This window comes from Podarcis filfolensis (genome assembly GCF_964270895.1).
Source record: "Podarcis filfolensis genome assembly, chromosome: 4".
In the NCBI taxonomy this organism is placed as follows: domain Eukaryota; kingdom Metazoa; phylum Chordata; class Lepidosauria; order Squamata; family Lacertidae; genus Podarcis; species Podarcis filfolensis.
Genome location: NC_139607.1, coordinates 22,154,006 through 22,175,752, shown reverse-complemented (window position 1 = coordinate 22,175,752; position 21,747 = coordinate 22,154,006). Strand labels below are relative to the sequence as shown.

At 40.8% G+C, this 21,747-nt stretch overlaps 1 protein-coding gene across 1 annotated transcript in view; it reads right to left on the bottom strand.

The window, feature by feature from the left end:
* Positions 1 to 21,747, bottom strand: part of PCCA (propionyl-CoA carboxylase subunit alpha) — a 223,243-nt gene that overhangs the window by 127,096 nt on the left and 74,400 nt on the right. The window contains exons 10-14 of the mRNA XM_083610671.1: positions 21,457 to 21,559; positions 18,934 to 19,028; positions 13,869 to 14,019; positions 4,456 to 4,599; positions 3,055 to 3,129 (exon numbers count right to left, since the gene is read on the bottom strand). Coding sequence (XP_083466797.1) covers positions 3,055 to 3,129; positions 4,456 to 4,599; positions 13,869 to 14,019; positions 18,934 to 19,028; positions 21,457 to 21,559 — 568 coding nt within the window. The remainder of the gene's footprint in view (positions 1 to 3,054; positions 3,130 to 4,455; positions 4,600 to 13,868; positions 14,020 to 18,933; positions 19,029 to 21,456; positions 21,560 to 21,747) is intronic.

Sequence of the window (21,747 nt, the reverse complement as noted above, 5' to 3'; positions counted from 1 at the left end):
CTTGTAAATCTGGCTATTTTGAGTTCTAAAAGCAGCCACTGCCTATGCGGTTATTCAGTTAGAATGATAAAAGGAATGTGTGTTTCTGTATGCTTTGGGGCAAGGAACTTAAAACACAAATGCATTAAGATCAACACTACAGCTAAAATAAAAGCAGATGGACTGGACTCTCCACAGCTACAGTATGAGGTGTGAGGCAAGGTAGGAATATACATAATGGAGATGGTTACAACACCACCACAGAAATGGATAGATGAGTTTTGCATCATGCACACACAAGCATTGACACCACACCAGGACTCAAGTTCTCTGTTTCATGCCAGATGTGTAGGAATGAAATGCTGGTAGTCAAATTGTAAGCCAAAACTATTTCAACTAATTTGTACATTTGTACCTTCCCCATTTTTATTACTTCATGTGTGGCAGGGCTGAGCTCCAGCAGTAAACAAGCTACTTTAGACCCTCCTTAAGTAAATGTATCTAGAAGCACAAGGTATGACAGCTATCATTTATAGGAATGGCCAATAATAGAATTCAACGTTAAGGCATAATGCCTTCCTTTCATCATGCACTGTCTACATCATTGTTTCTCAAACTTGGGTCTTCAGGTGTTTTCAGACTACAATTCCCATCATCCCTGACCACTGGTCCTGCTAGCTAGGGATGATGGGAGTTGTAGTCCAAAAACAGCTGGAGACCCAAGTTTGGGAAACACTAGTCTACACCTTCAATTTAAAGCATAAACAAACATCCCATGTCAGAGATAGTCAATGCTCCTATGCCAAAGGTAAACTCACAGAGCAATACACGCACCCAAAACCTTACTCTGAGAAGCTGGGCTTACAATAAAATGTTGCCGCATGGAGCGCGTGCTCAGTGTTACAGTCATTCAGTCCTCCTCACTGCTCCTTTCTTATTCCCTCCAACCAGCCTTGCCATCCCTGCCCACAATAAACAATCAGCACTCCATAGCTGTAGGGCATACTCAGTTCAAGTTGGGGAGTTTTGGGGACTCCATCCCCAACTCAGGGCTTGTATTTTATTTTATTTAAATTATTATTCTTCTGCAACACTTGAGGTTCCCGCAGACCAGCTGATACCTCCTCTTGTGTGTGGATGGTGTCGTTTTGGTCACATAAAGATCCACACTTACTTCTGAACATTAAAAATAAGAGTGAATTATCGTGTATTAGAAAGAAAATGCTATGGCTTTTGCCATATAATTCAACTTTCTGAATCAAATAGCTTCCCACAGTTGTCAGATTAATGTCTTCATTTCGAAAGTTCTCTCTCAGCATAAAAAAGACAAGTAAACAGTTTGCAAACGGGGAGGGGGGGATCGCTGCTCTGTTTTTAACAAAATGGTGGCACTACACAGAAAGAGAAAGGGAAAGGCCTGGCCACGCTGTATGAGATCCTCAAAACCATTACTCTTAGGCTTCCAGGATAATTAAAATTTCTTCCCTCAGTACCACGATGGGCCACGTGAATCTATCAGGCATCTCCCACCCTTCATTTTCAATTCACCTCTCCCCCTAAGCACAAATCCCAACCCGCCATGTCTACCTGACAAGTGACAGCCCAATCTGATTAAATGCTTGCAAAGGAGAGGACTCATGGGCCTCCATGACAGGCCAAAAGTGATCACCATGGAGATACATAATTACAGCTGTCAACGCATCTACTGTCCTGCTGGCATCAATTTGATTGCTCCCAGCAATAATGATAGACAAAGCTTAGTATGCACTCTCTTGCACCCAATCACTTTGTCTATTCCGTGGTCCATTTAGCTGACATGCAACATTCGCACAAGCAAATAACAGCAGTAAGCAGAACATTTAAGGCATTTTAATTGTTTTTTTTTTCTTTCTCTGGATGGCTCACAAGTGCAAATGTTATTACATAAAACTCCTGCTGCAGCATTAATTGAAGAAAGATTTGGTGGGACAAAGACTGTAGGGGGTACAGTTTGTCCATTATCACTTGTACTTTCAACAGGTCTCATGTTTAGAAAATTGCAAATTGCAAAAACTTGCAAGGGCAAAATATTTGACATCCTGTTAGCTATTACAACATGGTGAAAAACCTCAACCTGCCCCCAGAGTAATTACTGAAAATTATTTCTTAGTTCATTTGGGTTTCATTAAATATGCTTAAGATACATTCCCTCTGTAATAGCTGGGTTTTTTTTATCTTCCATTCAACATCACATAGTGCCTGCTAAACCTTGACAATTTGTATTTCTCCTTTTAAGCTTTGAACACAGCATGGAGCCTTAAAGCCCAAGAAAGGGTCAGGTCCTCTCTAGGAAGCATATGGGCAAAAACAATTTAAGAAGTGAAATAAATCCTATATCCAATAACATCACCAAATTTAGGATCCGGCCTGTAATCTTATGCCATTTTTTCCATGCAAGTAATCATGGTAAATCATCATATTCACAGATGGTATCGGCTTGTCATTTCACAAAGCCGACACCATGCCATATATACACACTTATTACTTTGACTACCTTGATTATACAGAACAGAAGAGATGTCCTTGTCTTTTTTGTGCTGGTTGTTAAACAACCACTCTAAACAGACAGTCTACAACACTGCAATGTGTAATAATCACTTTTCATCAACTGTAGTAAATTGCGTTTGGTCTCTAAAGCTTGAAAGCTAAACAAATAGGACCACTCCTCTTTGGGGCATTTAGCACTTTGCAGGGACAGGCAATTGAACATTTTATTTTGCAGCTTGATCTTCTAGTTATAGTTACTGCTGCTCTAAAAACCAGGATTATAGGACAGATATCGCAAAAGTATAAATAATGGGTTGGTAGAATAGCTCCCTTTTTAAAAGCCAAATCCTGTTTCTTTTTAACTGTATCGTATTTCTAATTACTACAAGCTAACAGAATCTAACTCCGTCTCCCTTAGTTAATAAACGAGTTTAAGGTGGCTTGTTTTAAGCAGCACTGAACATGAACGACTTCTAGTGAATTCAATGAGATCTGTGGTTTCTTAGTGCCTGTGAAAATGAGAAACAAGGAAACATAAGAATTACTTACATTGGGCACATGCAGCGGTTCTTTGTACTGGGACAATCTACCAATAGATGGCAGACCAAAAGATTTGTAGGGATCCTAAAATGAAATTCAAACACAGGGAGGTATTAACTTTGTAAGACAAAGCACAGGAAACAAGGTTAAGTCACTGGGAAGCCAACGGTTTCCTCCACTTTAATTTTCAACCAACTATATTTTGTTTTCAAAATGACTTATTTTGGGGGGATATGAATTTGCTTCTTCCATTCAAGTCATGGAAGGTTTGTTAAAGCTAAAAACCTTCCTGCTGTGCCTTTATTAAGCCAAGGGCAATCTTTCTAAGAGAAGGCACAATAGTAGGGGCACAGACAGAGAACAAAAACACATAACACAAAAAGAAAATCCGAAAAAAACACAGACGAGCATTCAAGCTTCAATGTTTTCAGGATCACAACCCAAATAATTCACTAACACTTAATATATTTAAGGAACAACATAGTGCATAAATGCATGATTCTGCGGTGGTCAGTGTGAGAGTTGGAAAGTTTCTGTCCACCATTACAATGTTAAATTCTCTGTTCAAAATCCCAGCTTGTCTTTATTTGATGAACACACAGAGACTGGACACAGAATCAATTAATGGGAGTACCAAAACCACTAGTAATATTAGTATCACCTTGTGTTATTTTAATGTTAATATTTTTAACCGCTTTGTAAACAAGTTGTACTTTGGGATTCACACAAGGTAATGTGTAGTGAACATTAAGAAAAAGAATCAATCACCCCCACCCCTAAATGCCAGGGAGGGACATACAACACTGTTCAAACAAGGGAAAGGCTGTAAAGAAATGAATGAAAACACACACACATTATAGAAACTGAAGATAACTGCCCAATGCATTCACATTCATATTAGGAAACTAAAGTTGAGAATATTTCAGGCAAAGTCTTGGTTTCAAATCTCAGCAGATCGGTGTGCAAAAGTTTGGTTGGTTAGTTCTAAATAAAAAGGATTGTTTTTGTGTGGGGTTTTTTTAAAAAAAGTAATTGGCAGCCACTATACTATCTAGTCATACTGAACATGTGGGGCAGCCACTTGACCTTTCCAGAGGATCCACTTGAAAAATAGCAAAGGTAGCACGAGTTCATAAGAAAGCTCATGTTGAAATATCTCATGTTGAAATATTGTATGAAACTGCAGAATACTCTTCTTCCAAATGTGGTATATAATTCCCGCCCCCGCCCCCAATCTTTGCATAAAGAAAGCAAAAAAGAAAAAAGAAACGCTACCCAAAAACCTTAAATCAATTACGTCACATGAAATGGATCAAGCTGAAAGACACAGTCTTGGGTGGTTTGCTACACCTGGCACTAACAGCTTCTTACACAGCCGTTCACCCTCCCAGACGTTAACAGTTATTTTACCTCAGCATATACTCGACATTCAACCGCCCAGCCGTTGATAGGAATATCAGCCTGTTTGTGCCTCAGAGGGTAACCCTTGGCAACACGGATCATTTCTTGGACTAGGTCCAGACCGGTAATGCATTCTGTGATGGGATGTTCAACCTGCAAGGTCAAGAACTGTCAGTCAGTACATAACAAAACAACTAAATTCTCCCCACCACCCAATAAAACAAAAAATACTGAAAACTCAAAAGGGGGTAATTTACAATAACGGCCATTCTTCTTGTCATATAGCTACTCAGGAGAGCAAGTCCTGCATTCAAGATGTATTGCAGAAATCAGACAGGAGCAATAAAGCTAAGCAAAGCAAAACAAAATTGCAGGCAATGGGGGAAATTTTCATATATAGATATATAGATTAAAAAAAAAAAAACCAACACCTTGATATTTAATGATGAAGACTGAAGTTGTTTTTGAAGCATTTAGAGATGGGACTTTCGAAGTTGGTCTCTTTTTTTAAAAAAAAATCTAGAAACACACAAAGTATTTTGACTGAAAGCTCAAAGTAGCTGGCTGATAATCAACCCATTCTGCTACACTTAACATGGCATGTACAGGAGCAGCCTACAATCTTCCATAGAACCAGACTAGCCTAAGTCTCACCCACACGCCTGCTTTCACTAACCTGTCCTGACAAGCAACCAGATTAGCGTAATCTTACATCAGTGCAGTGTAGCAGAAATGAGCAGATGGATCCTTCAGGTTTTTTTTTTTTCCCCTCCAGACTTATCTGTGTAGTGCTTAGCATACACAATAGCTGAGCTGGACCAGTAGAATCACTGTGTGCTCTCAGCAAATAGCTGCTAACGGCTCAGGATGATGCTGTCCTGGGAATACCCCTCATTCACAGTGAAACCAAGCAGGAGAGCGAGTACACAAGTCGCTCTTGTTGTTAAGACGGATTTACGTACATGTGTATTTAACTTACCAAATGTAACTTAATCGGCATGGAAGAATTATAAAATAGCCACATGCAAAGGGAGCAAGTTAAGTAACTTGGTAGCCAAATTCTATAAAATTAATAAGTGCACTTGCCACATTGGTTTGAGAGAGAGATGGATGAACTGATCTGCCATTTTTAGTGTAAAATGCTTTTTTGTAGCTCAAGTCATGTATCTTTAAGACACCCTATTTTACAAGTGTTTCTCTATCCAGAGATGTCATACCACATGTATTTTGTGACACAGGAAAAGGTCACTGAACAAACTAGGTATTTCCCCTTCAAGTACATTAATTGAAGGAGAACATTTTGTCTATTGTAATATCCTTGCAGTGGGTCTTGCAAAAAAAAAAAAAAGATAGTAAAATAAACAGATGGCACCCATAATTAGTCCTCTGTGCATTTTGAGTTTGTTTACAGCACCATATTTTAAGACAGCCTGACAACTTTAATGACATCACTGAAATAAGTGCCTTATATTTTTTTAAAAAAGAAGAGATGTTGGACTGAAACGGGAATTTGAATGTGCAGCTTAGGAAGCTACCACTGGGATTCTTAAAACTTTTGGCAAACACGTGATACTCCTCAGGTGTGTCAAACGTAATGGTACTTGAAGAGACTCCCAAAAGAATTCTGTATCTTCCCTGCCAATAGTGTTCAACTGACGCCATTCATGTTCTATTAAAACTTCACAAATTATCAACATTTTGGGGCAGATATAGTTTATTTTCTCAGGTTTTTTAAAAGGTGTTTTTGAGATAACCACATCCTCAAAACCATGTTTTGGAAAATAACTGAATTCTTTGTAAAGGCATTTTAACTGTTTAATTTTATCTTCCTTTTCCCTTGAATCATCATCCCAATGTGAAATGAAACAGACCCATTGTAAAGTTTCATTGTTAATGATCAAACTAGGATGGAACTTCTCCGGAAAGCAAAGTATGTGTGTAGTTTATTCTCAAAACACTTACAAACATTTATTTAATCAATTCTTCAAAAGGCATCTTTGTCTCTATAAACATTATTGTCTACTGCGTCAATATACTTCCTTTGTACAAAGCTGGGGGGGGCAGGGGAGAGAAGGGGACAGGGAATGGGAAAAAGTTGGGCATATTCATTTTGCTGAAACTATTTAAGCACTCTTGTTGTTCTACAAGAACGTAATCAAATTTATATATTTATTTTATGTGTTTTTCTTTTACATCTCTACTTGAAAAACAAGTCTACGCAGAAATGACAGGCAGAAGACCAGGCCCCATCAGAAGGATGCTGGCTGAGAAAGTTAGTAGCCTTGGCAGATTAGCAGTCATTGGGCAACAGCAGCAACATCAAAAGAGAAGCAGTTAGTTTGAGAAGGTACTGCTATATTCAACGGGATGTTGGAAGTAGTTTGGAGTCCTTTAAGACAGACTAACTGTCAGACATGGGTGGTGGGTTAAACCACAGAGCCTAGGACTTGCCGACCAGAAGGTCGATGGTTTGAATCCCTGCGATGGAGTGAGCTCCCGTTGCTCGGCCCCTGCTCCTGCCAACCTAGCAGTTCGAAAGCATGTCAAAGTGCAAGTAGATAAATAGGTACCACTCCGGCGGGAAGGTAAACGGCGTTTCCGTGTGCTGCTCTGGTTTGCCAGAAGCGGCTTAGTCATGCTGGCCACATGACCCGGAAGCTGTACGCCGGCTCCCTCGGCCAATAAAGTGAGATGAGCGCCACAACCCCAGAGTCGGTCACGACTGGACCTAATGGTCAGGGGTCCCTTTACCTTTTTAACTGTCAGAAAACCACAGCTACTTAGAAGATACTCAAAAATATCTGAAAGTGTGACTGATGTGAGGCCTGCTCAAGGAAACTCTGTCCATTATGGAGATAAAGCCTACCTAAAACATAGCATTAATCCAACGAGAAACTCAAGTGGAAAGGGGCAAATTGCAGTTAGATGCTCTACCTCGACTGCTGAGGTCGTCTCAGTACTTTATTTCTAGAAAAAAGGTGCTGTTACTCACCATGAAGTTGTCACAGTAATTGCCATACTTTTAAACAACAAAAAACTCGAGGTGCTGGTACTGCTAACAGATGTTTAGGAAGAACCATCCCTGCTATTTTGTTGGCATAATCTAAAAACTCTATTATCCAGACAAGCTTTTCAAACTTGAGGTTCTTTGCCAACTAGTTCCTATTGATGTGTTCGATTTTTACTGTAATACTGACAGAACACCTTTACTGGAGAAAATTACTGAACTCCAACCTACTTCAGCTAGGATTCACATTTACGTAGTAAAGATAGAGACACATAAACTTTTAACAGAAAATGAAAAATGGAACTCCTGACATATCAAGTGTTCTCAAAACGTGTTCTCCATGCAATACCAGTATGACCCTCCTTCTTTAGTAAATGACAAAACAATTGCATGCAATCTAAATATATATAATATAGGAGGAGCGGGCAATTTTCAAGATCCTTTTCAATCTGGAGTTAGGCATAGTTTGGGCACGGAAACAGCTTTGGTTGTTTGCAGATGATACCCAGCTCTACCTCTCTTTCAAATCAGAACCAGTGAAGGCGGTGAAGGTCCTGTGTGAGTGCCTGGAGGCAGTTGGAGGATGGATGGCAGCTAATGGATTGAGGTTGAATCCTGACAAGACAGAAGTACTGTTTTTGGGGGACAGGGGGCGGGCTGGTGTGGAGGACTTCCTGGTCCTGAATAGGGTAACTGTGCCCCTGAAGGACCAGGTGCGCAGCCTGGGAGTCATTTTGGACTCACAGCTGTCCATGGAGGCGCAGGTCAATTCTGTGACCAGGGCAGCTGTCTACCAACTCCACCTGGTACGCAGGCTGAGACCCTACCTGCCCGCGGACTGTCTCGCCAGAGTGGTGCATGCTCTGGTTATCTCCCGCTTGGACTACTGCAATGCGCTCTACGTGGGGCTACCTTTGAAGGTGACTCGGAAACTACAACTAATCCAGAATGCGGCAGCTAGACTGGTGACTGGGGGCGGCCGCCGAGACCACATAACACCGGTCTTGAAAGACCTACATTGGCTCCCAGTACGTTTCCGAGCACAATTCAAAGTGCTGGTGTTGACCTTTAAAGCCCTAAACGGCCTCGGCCCAGTATACCTGAAGGAGCGTCTCCACCCCCATCGTTCTGCCCGGATGCTGAGGTCCAGCGCCGAGGGCCTTCTGGTGGTTCCCTCATTGCGAGAAGCAAAGCTACAGGGAACCAGGCAGAGGGCCTTCTCGGTAGTGGCGTCTGCCCTGTGGAACGCCCTCCCATCGGATGTCAAAGCGATAAATAACTACCTGACATTCAGAAGACATCTTAAGGCAGCCCTGTTCAGGGAAGTTTTTAATCTGTGATATTTTAGTGTATTTTTGGTTTTCTATGGAAGCCGCCCAGAGTGGCTGGGGAAACCCAGCCAGATGGGCGGGGTACAAATAATAAATTATTATTATTATTATTATTATTATTTGGTTGAGGTTTATGATTACCTCTGTTGGGCAAGACACAGGGAGAGTGCATCACTGCTAATTCTCCTTCATTTCTCAGCAGTTTCTGATAATATTGACCATGGTATTGTTCTAGAGCGACTGTCTAAGTTGGGGTTAGATGGCATAGTGCTGTGGTGGTTCCAGTCATACTTGGGTGGTTTTTTCCAGAGAGTGGTACTTGGGAAATGTAGTTTGGCCATGTAGAGCCTTCAATGTGGGATTCCACAGGATACGATTTCGTCCCCCATGCTGTTCAACATCTACATGAAACCACTGAATGGGGTTGTCCAGGGTTTTGGAGTACGTTGTCAACAGTATCCTGATGAAACACATGCTCCACTTCTCATTTACATCTACACTGGATGGGCTAGAGCAGGCATCCCCAAACTTGGCCCTCCAGATGTTTTGGGACTACAACTCCCACCATCCCTGACCAACTGGACCTGTTAGCTAGGGATGATGGGAGTTGTAGTCCCAAAACATCTGGAGGGCCGAGTTTGGGGATGCCTGGGCTAGAGCAATGTTTTGTCTTGGTAATGGGTGCATGATGAGAACCAGTAATCTGAACCTTAATGCAGCAAGACTAAGGCACTGTTAGTGGGTGGTTCTCTAGACCAGATTGATGGGATGTGGCTGGCACTGGATCAGGTTACACGCCCTCTGAAAGAAAAGGTATGTAGCTTGGTGGTACTGCTAGATCTAATACTGTTGCTTGAAGCTCAAGTGACCTCGGTTTGCTTCAAATGCTTTCCAGCAGCTTCAACTGATGACTCAGGTGCACCCCATCTGTGTCTAGCTTCTGTTTGTCTATGTTCTGATAACCTCTGGGTTGGATTACTGCAATGTGCTGTACATAGGACAGCCTTTGAAGTTGGTACAGAAATCGCAGCTGTTACGGAATTTAGCAGCCAGACTGATGACCAGGACAGGACAGCCCAAACATATAACAACACTTCTGGCTTGACTGCACTGGCCACCAATCAGTGTCTGAGCTCAGTTCAAAGTGCAGGTTTTGACCTATAAAGCCTAATGCAGTTCAAGACCGCAAGAGCTCAAGGACCACCTCTCCCCACATGAACCAGCCCAGACCCTGTAATAATCATCTGAGGCCCTTCTCTAAGCGCCTCCTTCATGGAAGATTCAGAGGGTGGGTACATGAGAACAGGCTTTTTTAGTGGTGGTTTCCCATTTGCTAGGAGGGTGCAGCCTTTTTTCAGGCATCAGGCAAATACTTTCCTTTTTACCTGGGCTTCTGACCATTAATTTGAAGGGTTTTCAAGTACTTGTCAACTCTTAGTGGAGCAGAATCTGCAGGGCCTATCTTTTATTTGTATAGATGGGGGGGGAGGTGTTAGGTTTTTGCTTACTGTATTTATTTTAACTGGTTTTTGTATTTCTATTGTGTCTGTAAGTTGCTTTAAGTCATTTCCACGAGCAAAGCAACTAATAAATAATAATAATGTTGGATGGTTGAGAGTTTGAGATTTCCCTTTAATTTAACCAGCAGCAGCAGGCAGCATTAACAATTCTACGTTGCCTTTTCTGCCACTTATTTCTGGCACATTTTCCTTTATTTCAGTTTCATCACTTTTTTCCCTATCCCCCCACTAAGCGGCTGTCTGGCTGAGTAACAATGTTTGGACTTCAGGCTGTGTGTATAACTTCGACATCCTTCTTTCCATTCTCCATTCTCCTCCTCTTTCCTTCCTTCCTTGGCTATTTGTGATTTGAAGGTGGAGCCAGAAACACAAACACACAGCCTGGTATAACATAGCCACCATAGCACTCTCTTGTGTTTCCCAACTGGGCTATTTTATTTTCTGTCCCCTAAAACAGTCAGATTGTGGAAGCTAATGCCATAAGAGCACATTACTGTGATTTTTTTGGTAGGAAAATACCACAGCATTCTAATCAGCTAGTTAGGCTCTACAGTGGTACCTCAGGTTACATACGCTTCAGGTTACATACGCTTCAGGTTACAGACTCCGCTAATCCAGAAATATTACCTCAGGTTAAGAACTTTGCTTCAGGATGAGAACAGAAATTGTGCTCCGGCAGCGCAGCGGCAGCAGGAGGCCCCATTAGCTAAAATGGTGCTTCAGGTTAAGAACAGTTTCAGGTTAAGAATGGACCTCCGGAACAAATTAGGTACTTAACCCGAGGTGCCACTGTATCTCAATCCCTTCGGCTAGCCATTTAAGCCCCAAGAAGCCAGAGACAGCATCTCACTCTGTACCTTCAATCCTTATAGGAACAGAGAAAGTTTTAGAAAGATTGGTTAAATGATGTTGGCTCTGTGCATATGTGGGAGCACTTTAGAGAAAAAGATCTGAAATACAGTATTTGAAAATTTATAATAGTGGGGAATCAGGTTGAATACAATGGTGTATGTGGGACACACAAACTTGCAACGCAAAGTATGAAATTGTGCTTGGATCTATTGCGATATTTATGCTGGAGTTGAAGTTCAACAAGTTCTTCCTGCATTCAGCATGATTATTTCTACAGCTGACCTATTCTACATTTTATTTGCTGTATGATTGAATGCAAAAGTGTGGAACAAGTCTCCCTGGTAGCCAGAGAAATGCAAGCAAGAGATGCAAGACCACTCTCTTTAACCATTTCTTCAGAGCATGTAAAGCTATAAATTACTTCATTTACTTCATGATGATAGTGTTAATGTTCAACTGTGATCCTCCTGACCCCACCAATCCCACTGCTCAAAGTCCTGTACAGTGGTACCTCAGGTTAAGTACTTAATTCGTTCCGGAGGTCCATTCTTAACCTGAAACTGTTCTTAACCTGAAACACCACTTTAGCTAATGGGGCCTCCTGCTGCTGCCGCGCCGCCGGAGCACCATTTCTGTTCTCATCCTGAAGCAAAGTTCTTAACCTGAGGTAATATTTCTGGGTTAGCGGAGTCTGTAACCTGAAGCGTATGTAACCTGAAGTGTATGTAACCCAAGGTACCACTGTACTGCAGTGTCCCTGTCTTACATACAGAGCTCTGTGCAGAACAGCAGCAAAACAGACCAGAAAAGCAAAGTGTCCGAGAGCTCCTCTTCAGGTCTTGATAAGCCAATGTTTGGCTTAGCGCATTGTGCAAATGCAACCAGAGTCCTCTGATATATTCAGCTCAGTGTCTTGCTTACAATTTGTTTTTTTTCCATGTGCAATCACCGAGGGTGCTGCAAAAACTTTCCAGATGGAGAAACCCTGTCGTTGGAAACTTTAGAAAGCCTGTTTAAACACTATTCAGTCAGATCTGTTCTTTCCAACTTTATCGGAAATGCACTAAGCTTTAATTAAAATGTTTGTTAGGTGCATTTCTCTAATTCCTCTATCTTGGCTGTGTATTGTCTCTAATTAGTGTTTCAGTTTGAAGCTGGTGAGTAGTAATTTTATTGGCCTCATCTACAGTTTTCCCAATTGATCTGTCACTTTTCCCCAACCCTCAAACTTTGATGCCTATTAGCAGACTTGTAACTAGCCATCTAAGCTTCTCTCCCTTTTTAATTAAGAGCCAAACTTAGTAATTCTCATAAAGCTTTTTCCCCCCCAAATTTAACTCTAGAGCCAGGAGAATCTGCAGATGTGTTTGTGTTTACAGTCAATTTTTAAATGACACGCTGCTGCTGGGGAGCAGCAGCTCTGGGGAGCTCAAGATTGCTAGACAGCTTGTTCATTTGCTGCTTTTGCACTATACCTGGAAATATCTGCATCCACCCAACTGAGTTTTGAAAGGCTGTATTTGACCGCATTTAGAGGCTTCTTTCGAAAACCTACTTTAGACTACCTTAAAGTTTTTTATTTAATGGCAGCTCAGCTCATGGCACTCTTCAGAGGACAGTATTTTATTCTATGCGTCTCTCCATTGCTCATTTGCTACCTTGATTACACTGTTTTCATGATCACAAAATGTTAAGACCATTTAGCTGCGGTGGGCGGGGGGGGGGGGTAGATGAGAAATTCCAAAGGCACAACACAAAAAGGTCTTCGACAGGAGGCATACTCTGCCTGGCACAAAGGAATGAATGAGCAACTGTGAGCCAGCATCTGCATCCATGTGCCCAGTCTTGAATTCTGCTCTCTTATCACAAGAGCTGATACTATCTTGTTGTAAGAATTACAGTGGAACCTCGAGTTGCGAACGTGATCCGTGCAGGAGGCACGTTCGCAACCTGCAGTATTTGCAACCCACAGCGCTGTGCGGGTCACGATTTGGCGCGTCTGGGCATGTGCAAAGCACGATTTAGTGTTTCTCTGCATGCGCGAGACCAAAACCCAGAAGTAACCCGTTCCGGTACTTCCAGGTTCACCGCGGTGCGCAACCCAAAATTGCGTAACCTAAAGCGTCTGTAACCCGAGGTACCACTGTATTCTGAATGTTTTCCAGAAGCAATGTAGAGTTCTGTGCTGCCATGTTGTTTCTACATTATGCAGGCTGCAGATATTTGGAAGCAATGGAAATTATTTTCATGGGTAAATTTGCTAGTATATGATACCCCCAACCATCACTTCAGTCACTGTAACTTCTTACATAACATTTCTGCTGCACCACCACTCCGGTCCACATTTTACGTGTTCAAAGAGTTTTAAGATTTTAGCTGAAATGTATCCCTTGCCAAGGCATGCCAAGGTCAAACTACATGCCTTGTTTCCCTATAAGCAGTATGATGATTGGCAAGCACGAGTGCACATTCACCAGATCAAGTAAACTTCTCTGTCCAAGGTCTAACTCAAAATCACCACTGTCCAGCACAACATATCACAACCACAAACTCAAGGGAGGAAATCAGCACTGGGAATAAAATGTTATCTTAGTGTTGCTCTGATATGGGGTTTTGAAGAAACTTGAAAAGTTTTTAGCATAAAAATACAACTTTCCATCCACCCATATTCTAAAAATAGCGTACCTCCCCTCCTTTTCACTCCCCCAGTACCTGAAGTCTAGTGTTCATTTCCAAGAAGAAGAAATTCTTTTTTGAGTCTATAAGGAATTCTACTGTTCCAGCAGATGAGTATTTTACAGCTTTTGCAAGAGCCACTGCTTGTTCTCCCATAGCTCTGCGTGTCTCAGGATCCAGGAAAGTGCTACACGAGTAGAGAGAAAATGTGTTGGAAGGATTAAATCCAGCAAAAGGAATTTTTGATACTTTAAGACACCCAAATATCAAGAGGAAATGTAATGTGAAGTAACTGCCACCCAAAGCAAACCATTAAACACTGGTAACTACATGCTTGGGAATTACGTTTTAAAAAACCCTGACTTTTAATAATCAACCAACAAAATTAATGCTAAAATTAAACATTCTAAGTTCACATATTTCAAAATCTGTGCCCAAGTGGGTAATGTAATTTAAACACTAGCTGATCACAGCTGTCCCTTATTTTGAAATATTGAAAGAATACCCTTACATAAGCCACATTTCTCAAGGTCATTTAGAAAATATGGAACACTTCTACCAATCACGAAAATATTAGGTTTTTTGGTCTACATAACCAAAATGCATGGTTGCAGCCCTGACACTGACTATATCTACTTTAATTTATATAAATAACAATGGTAAATTTTGGTTCACAGGGGTCTCCCATTCAAGAACTAATCAGATTCATACTTGCTTAACTTCACAGATATAATTCACTGGGCCTGACACAGAGAGGCCCAAAAAGTTCTCAAACGTAAGATCAAAGAATGTGATGCTGTATAGGAGAAATATGGACTTTTACATGAGTACTTCATTTCTATTATTATTATTATTATTATTATTATTATTATTATTTCTTCCTCATCCTTTATTATAAAGGCAGGTTACAACAAAATAAAAGTACAGTACTAAAATAATTTACAATCAGAAGAACAGAACATCAAAAGCGTGCACCTTCAGCATACAATAAAAGCTATACAATGGTGGTGTTAAGACATGTCTACCGGGGAATTCCACCGTTTAGGGGCTGCCACAGAGAAAGCCCTCTCTGACTGCCATTCCCACATTCCACATGCTGCCCAGAGGGGGGCTGTCCGCTGCATCTCTACAATTCACTGCTCTGGCCTAGTCTCCTTCCTGTCAATGTCCACTGGGGACAGTTAATTCTGCTATTTCTCTGCATTTGGTGTGATTTGAACTGCTGAGAATTTCAGGTGCTCAGAGGAGATACGCGCAGAGCATTCCCTTGAGGCCAGGCAGCAATTATTCTTTCACACTCTAAATGCCAACTTTTTGGATAGAAGAGGGGCTTGCTTCCAGTTCTATTTCAGACAAAGAGCTCCAGTCCCTGATTTGCCAGCAAGGACAGTTGCTAGGGTCCTCAAGTTTTTTGTTTTTGTGTGTGTGTGTGTGTGTGTGTGTGTGTGTGGAGAAACAATACCATTACAAGAATTCAACTTTTTAATGAAATTCTACACCATGCAATTCTACACCATCTCCAAATTGCAGTGGTGTTATCTATTTGTTCACAAATGTTCATGTGTGTTTTCTCAGAGAATTGAGGCAATAGACAGAGGGCTGGCTGGATGGATGGATGACTGAAAATCTTGAAATGAGAACCTTGCCGTTCCAAACTGAACTGTGTTAACGTTTCAACTTTAGCCTGTTACTCTGAATATGACATACAATGACAGTAACAGCTTGCATCTTAAATTATTCTCTCAACTTTACCCTAAAGCTGAAAGTTTTAATTTTCTGTTTTTCTTACTTTGATTCATCTGTTCCACACAGCAGGGCTCTCTTCCCTCCCCTTCGTGGACACAGCTGTTTCTTCTGCCCTCGAGTGCTGTTGTCGAACCCTCTTGGGATTCCCTCTTTAGACTGTTCCCCCACCAGCAAGTTTCCTCACTACAGGGTACTAAATATATCATCTTCCAGAGGCTTGCCAATTCAGAAAAATATATATATTCTAGCAGTGCTTCCTCGTACTGTTTTGGTATTTCAACTGTAAAAGTTTATATTACCTTTTACTACCTTTACCTATCAAAGCATGGCATAGGTTGCTCCCACCTTCACTCTGTGAAGTAATCCAAGCACACAAGAGCATGCAGAATTTTGAAAAAGTAAAATATGGTGAAAATTGTAATTTGAAAAACTGCAAATGTGGCGAAAATTGTAATTTGAAAAACCGAAACCTGTCTCCATTCTCATCTCCAAGAAGCAAAAGAAGCCTCAACATAGTACTGAAAAACAAGTATTTTATCAAATATTTAGAATGCTACAAAAATAAATAAATCACCCAGTGTATTTCTGTTGGTGTCATTTTTTGGGCACAAAATGAAGGTTTTCCTATCAAGCCAACATCTCTCACTTTTTCCCCTTCATCTATTCTCATCCAGTCCACTTTGAAGCAAACACCACAAGTATTTTATTATACTTCTTATATTAGAGTGGTAAATCAAAGAAATGTAATAATCTCAATGGCAAGGGAGCCAGAGAATAAGAAGAGAGCTGTGCAACAGAAGGCATTTCCTGTGCTTAAAATGTAATGAAAATCTGTGATTATTAAGCTCCTACAAGGAGCTGGGTGCTGTACAGGAATAATGATAAATAAAACCAGCGTGCCAATTCACCATCTAAGAAAGTAAGACACACTAGGGAAGGTGGAGGGAGAATGAGTGGAGGAAGACAGCAGTGGGATAAGGAAGCGGAACACATTTTAAGAGGATCTGCAGTTTTCACAATACCTTTGTCCCACTGAAGCCCTCGCTAATCAAAAACAAAAAAACTTTTATAGTAAACTTGTTAGGCTCTCATGACTGTGGCTTGTGGTGACATATGGAATGGACCTCTAATCCACAAACCTCCTTCTCTATCACTACACAGAGGCACATGCAATAAGGGTCAGCCAATTTTGCCATCCATCAGCTCCTCCTTGTATCTCACTGGACCCCTGATGTTTGAGGTTGCTGGAAAGTAAAGTTTAGGGCTGAGCAGAATAAACTTTTTGCTTCTCTGGATCCAAGCAGTACAAAATTATGCTTGAACTAGGACACACAGTGTTCACTAAAAAAAAAGGGGGGGGGTCTCCTTGAAAGTCCAGTTCACTGTCTGCTTGAAATCTGAATTCTCATATATTTCTCGGGAATTATCAAATCTGAACCGGCAATTGTATTTATTTACAAAATACAGCATGTGCGTAAAGCTACGGCACAGATATTATGTACTGTTATCAACTTGGAGTCATTCTGTACATACTATTAACTTTCTTCTAATTTTCTGAAGGCGGTCCAGCATTTCAAAATTTGAAATGCCACACATAATCCTTTTAATCTGAATGAAACAGATTTCAGAAATCCATGACCCTCACAGCAAAGAACTTTGCATGGAACAAAGAGTCATTCCAAAATAATATTGCAACAAATTAGAAATTATTGTTTAATAGTCTCTGTGGTAAGAAATAGGAAAGAATCCCACACTAGTAATTAGTACTCTGATATTCTTTTCCCTTCTACAGTGGTAGCTCGGATTAAGTACTTAATTCGTTCCGGAGGTCCGTTCTTAACCTGAAACTGTTCTTAACCTGAAGCACCACTTTAGCTAATGGGGCCTCCTACTGCCGCCGCGCTGCCAAAGCGCAATTTCTGTTCTCATCCTGAGGCAACGTTCTTAACTCGGGGTACTATTTCTGGGTTAGAGGAGTCTGTAACCGGAAGTGTATGTAATTCGAGATACCACTGTACTTCTGCGGTAAGCAATATTTTAAACAATTAAAAACTAATGCTGCATAAAGTTGGCAGAGCAAGTGCAAGTGTTCTTGGACAACATTGATTATCTTGATCCATTTCAATCTAGGTCGAGGCCTGGTTTTGCAGCTGAACTGGTCTTGGTAGCCCTGATGGATGACCCTTATCGGAAGGAACAGGTGAGTGCAACCGTGCTAGTATTACTCAATCTCACAGTGACTTTTGATGCCAGTGACCACTGTATCCTCTTGGATTGCCTGTGTGGGATGTGTACTGGATACTCCCAATAGTCTACAATACAGTAGTCAAGTTCACAGAGAAGCTTTGGGAAGAGTCCCCTTCAAATCGCTGGCAACTGTGCTATGGGGTTCCTCAGGCCACTATTTTGTCTCCAACGCTTTTTAACATCTATATGAAGCCACTATGTGTGGCCACTGTGTTTTAGAACACAGTGCCATCAGTAGACTGATGACACACAGCTCTACTTCATCTGGGCCAGGAGAGACTGGGCAAGCTCTGTACCAGTGTCGAAATGCAGTGGTGGATGAGAGCCAGTAAAGTGAGTTTGAATCTTAGGAAGACAGAGGCTCTGTAGGCAGGCCGTTCCTGTGTTCAGAAGATAGACTGGTTGCCTGTTCTGGATGGGGCTACACTCCCTCTAAAGGAGCAGGTATGTAGCTTGAGGCTACAACTAGATACATCTTTGTAATTAGAAGACAGCCTTTTTGATCAGCTTTGACTGGTATGCCAGACATGGGAATACTTTGCCACTGTAGTCCATGCACTGGCAACTTCAAGACTGGATTACTGCAGCACACTATGTGAGATGGCCCTTTGGGCTGGTATGGAAGCTCCAGCTGATGCAGAATGCTGAAACACTTGCACTGGCTGCCCATATCCAAGTTTTTGTGTCAGTATACAAAGCCTGGACAACTTAGGTCCAAGATACCTTAAGCTGTCCTTTTATCACAGCCCGATCACCAAGATCACCTGAAGGAGCATTGCTAGTTGTCCTGCATCTTACAGAGGCCTGATTGGCCTACACAAGAGGTCAGACATTTAGTGTCACTGGTGGTCCATGTTGTGCAAGACTCTTCCAGCAGAGATTCACAGGCATTCTCACTTTTTACATCCAGGCATCTCTTGAAGACTTTTTTATGCTGACATTTTATACAGTTATCTGAGTAGCTAGTCATTTTAATAATTGCTTTGTACTCCTGTAAATTTGTTGTTGTTGTTCTATACCGCCCTGATGTTTTGCTACAGGGTGGTGTATAAATACTTCTGTGAATTAAATAAAATAATTTATGCTCCTAAGGAGCGTGCACACTTACCTTGGAGCTTCTTCAATAACTTTCTGATTTCTCCTCTGAATAGAACACTCTCTTTCATTCAGCCACAATGCGTTGCCATGTTTATCAGCCAATACCTAGTAGAAGGTCACTGTTAATAAATAAATGCATTGCTTTTCTCTCTCCATCCCAATGCCACCAATGGGAATAATTCAATGGAAATAATCAATGGAAATAATTCATTGCATTCATAAAATTATAGAAGAGATGTTTTAAACAAAAGATCAGTAATAAACACACATTATTCAGAGCTTCTCACACTCTGTTCCATTGTTGCGTTCCAGGAAGAAATCTGTACAAGCCTTGGGCTCCTCAGAAACTACATAGCAAATTAATCGGGGCACACTGCATTGTCAGAACACACTGAGTGTGTTTGCACATAATGCTATAGGGTGAGGTTATGCGCACAAGCTTCTGTGAGCCAGAGTATAGTGTTAGGCACACCATCCTCATGACCAGGAAAAGGAATAAGTCAGAATTCAATTTCACTTTAGCAGATACAACTGACTAGAGTATCTGAAGAAGTGTGCATGCACACGAAAGCTCATACCAAGAACTAACTTAGTTGGTCTTTAAGGCGCTACTGGAAGGAATTTTTTATTTATTTTTTTTTGTTTTGACTATGGCAGACCAACACGGCTACCTATCTGTAACTAGAGTTTACATGTTATACCACAATTGCTGGTTGTACAAGCCAAAAATAGACTAAAAGCCCAAATGAATCCTGCTTTATTCTTCCTCCCAGCAACACAGGAAAAGATGAGGGTGGGGCAAGGGGACATGAAAGGCACTGTGCTTTGTACAGGCTCCTTTCAGCTCATGCACATTGCACTAAACTATTATTTAGTATTCATTGAAAATGCTGTCATTGTGTTGCTCATCCGTGATCTGTCTACTGAAAGATTGCAGTGTTTCTCAAACTTGGGTCCCCAGATCTTTTTGGACTACAACTCCCATCATCCCTAGCTAGCATCCCTAGCTAGCAGGGCCAGTGGTAAGGGATGATGGGAGTTGTGGTTCAACATTGGCTGGAGACCCAAGTTTGAGAAAGACTAGACTAGAGATTTCAACCCAGTAGTCAAAGGAAATGTGGCATAGCCCAGTTCACTCGTTTTCTCTAAATGAGGAGGAAAATTGGAGAGGATGAAAACAACATTCTAGGGCTCATACTCGATTTAAGAGTTATTTCCCAAATATAAAGACTGAAAAGGACCCCTATTGTTGCTGGATCATGTTCACAGCACACAGAACACTAAACAAAACAAAATATTAAGAGTTTGTAAGGATTTTTTGGGGGGGGGTTGGAATCTGGTTTGGAAATATTTTTAAATCCACATTGAAGATAAAGCAATAAATGCCATATAAATCCAGTTATTCTGGTATCCTGATTTACTTTTGAGCAATTCTTACCAAAGAAATAAAAACATATTTAAAAGAAGGTGTGCTAACATTACAACCTTGTTCCACTTGGGGCATCCTATGACTACTAACAAGAAAACGTTATGCAAGATTCACATCTCTAGTAAAATTACAGCTACATCCAGCATTTTCACCCTAAAAAGGTTGTTGAACATATATATTTAAAAAGCCAAAATTAGCCAAGCAACCCTCTTTCCTTTCAACAGAATATACCACTGCACAAGCAGATTGCACTTCCACTTGTGACGAAAGAAGAAGTCACCTATTTATTCTTTCTCAGACATAAAGACACACACATGCCATGCTCTGTGAGGTCCTTCAACCCTATATAGTCAAGCTATCAGGGGAGAGGGGCTGCTAAAACACACATCCATAACCCCTCCAAATAAAATTAACCAATCAATGAAAACAATTTTAGTTCAGAAAAGGGTCAGAAAAATTAAAATTCTATTTTTCCCATTCCAATGAATGTATTTAGCTTTTTCTCATGTTTTTTTACAGCACATTGTTTTATAACTGGACAAATTGTTCCATGGACACCTTGCTATTGAAGGAAAGACCACTAGCTGTGTGATGCCCAGTTCTTTGGATTCTGGGCATTGCAGCAGAACACGGTAATATCCCAGTTCTAATAACATTTAGGTTATGTCTTACGATGGTAGTATTTGTCAGCACTTAGTGCGTTCACCTATTTTTTTCTAATCTATTTTAAGCTGCCAATACATACTGCAGGGTGGGGTTTTTTGTTATTTGAAATTATTGAACTGCTGTCAAATTATATTCCAAGCATCAAAACAAAATTCATATGACAGAAATTGTACAGACTCTGTATTTTAGACTGGAAAAAAACAGAACTTTTAGGAGATTGGCACATATTATAGATTTCTCGTCAGAGAAGATTAATTCATTACTGCCCACAGATTAAGTTTCACATATTGAGGCTTGTAGAGACAAAACCAAAAGATGGTTCTTCAGCTAAATCTTTGTCTCTTATCATACAAAATCACGTCAACTGAATTAGTAAGAGAGAAAAATACAAGAGGAAACACAAATTTCAAATCACCTTAATTCAAAGGAGGTACAAACCTGAATTTCTATGTGACGTGGATTATCAATAAACTTTTCTATTAACAATCGATCATCACCAAAACTTGAAGCAGCTTCTTGGGATGAAAATCTAAAACCTTCCCTTTAAGGCAAACAAATGGAACACTTATAAATACAAAAACAAATTTATTCGATTTATTGTTAGTCAAATGCTTAGTCTGCATGTCCAGCAGGTTTTCAAAGGTAGCCTTCTGTATTGTCCAACAAGTACCCACCCCACCCAAAATCAGGGAAAACATAGCAGTAGCCTCTGACACAGAATATGAAGCT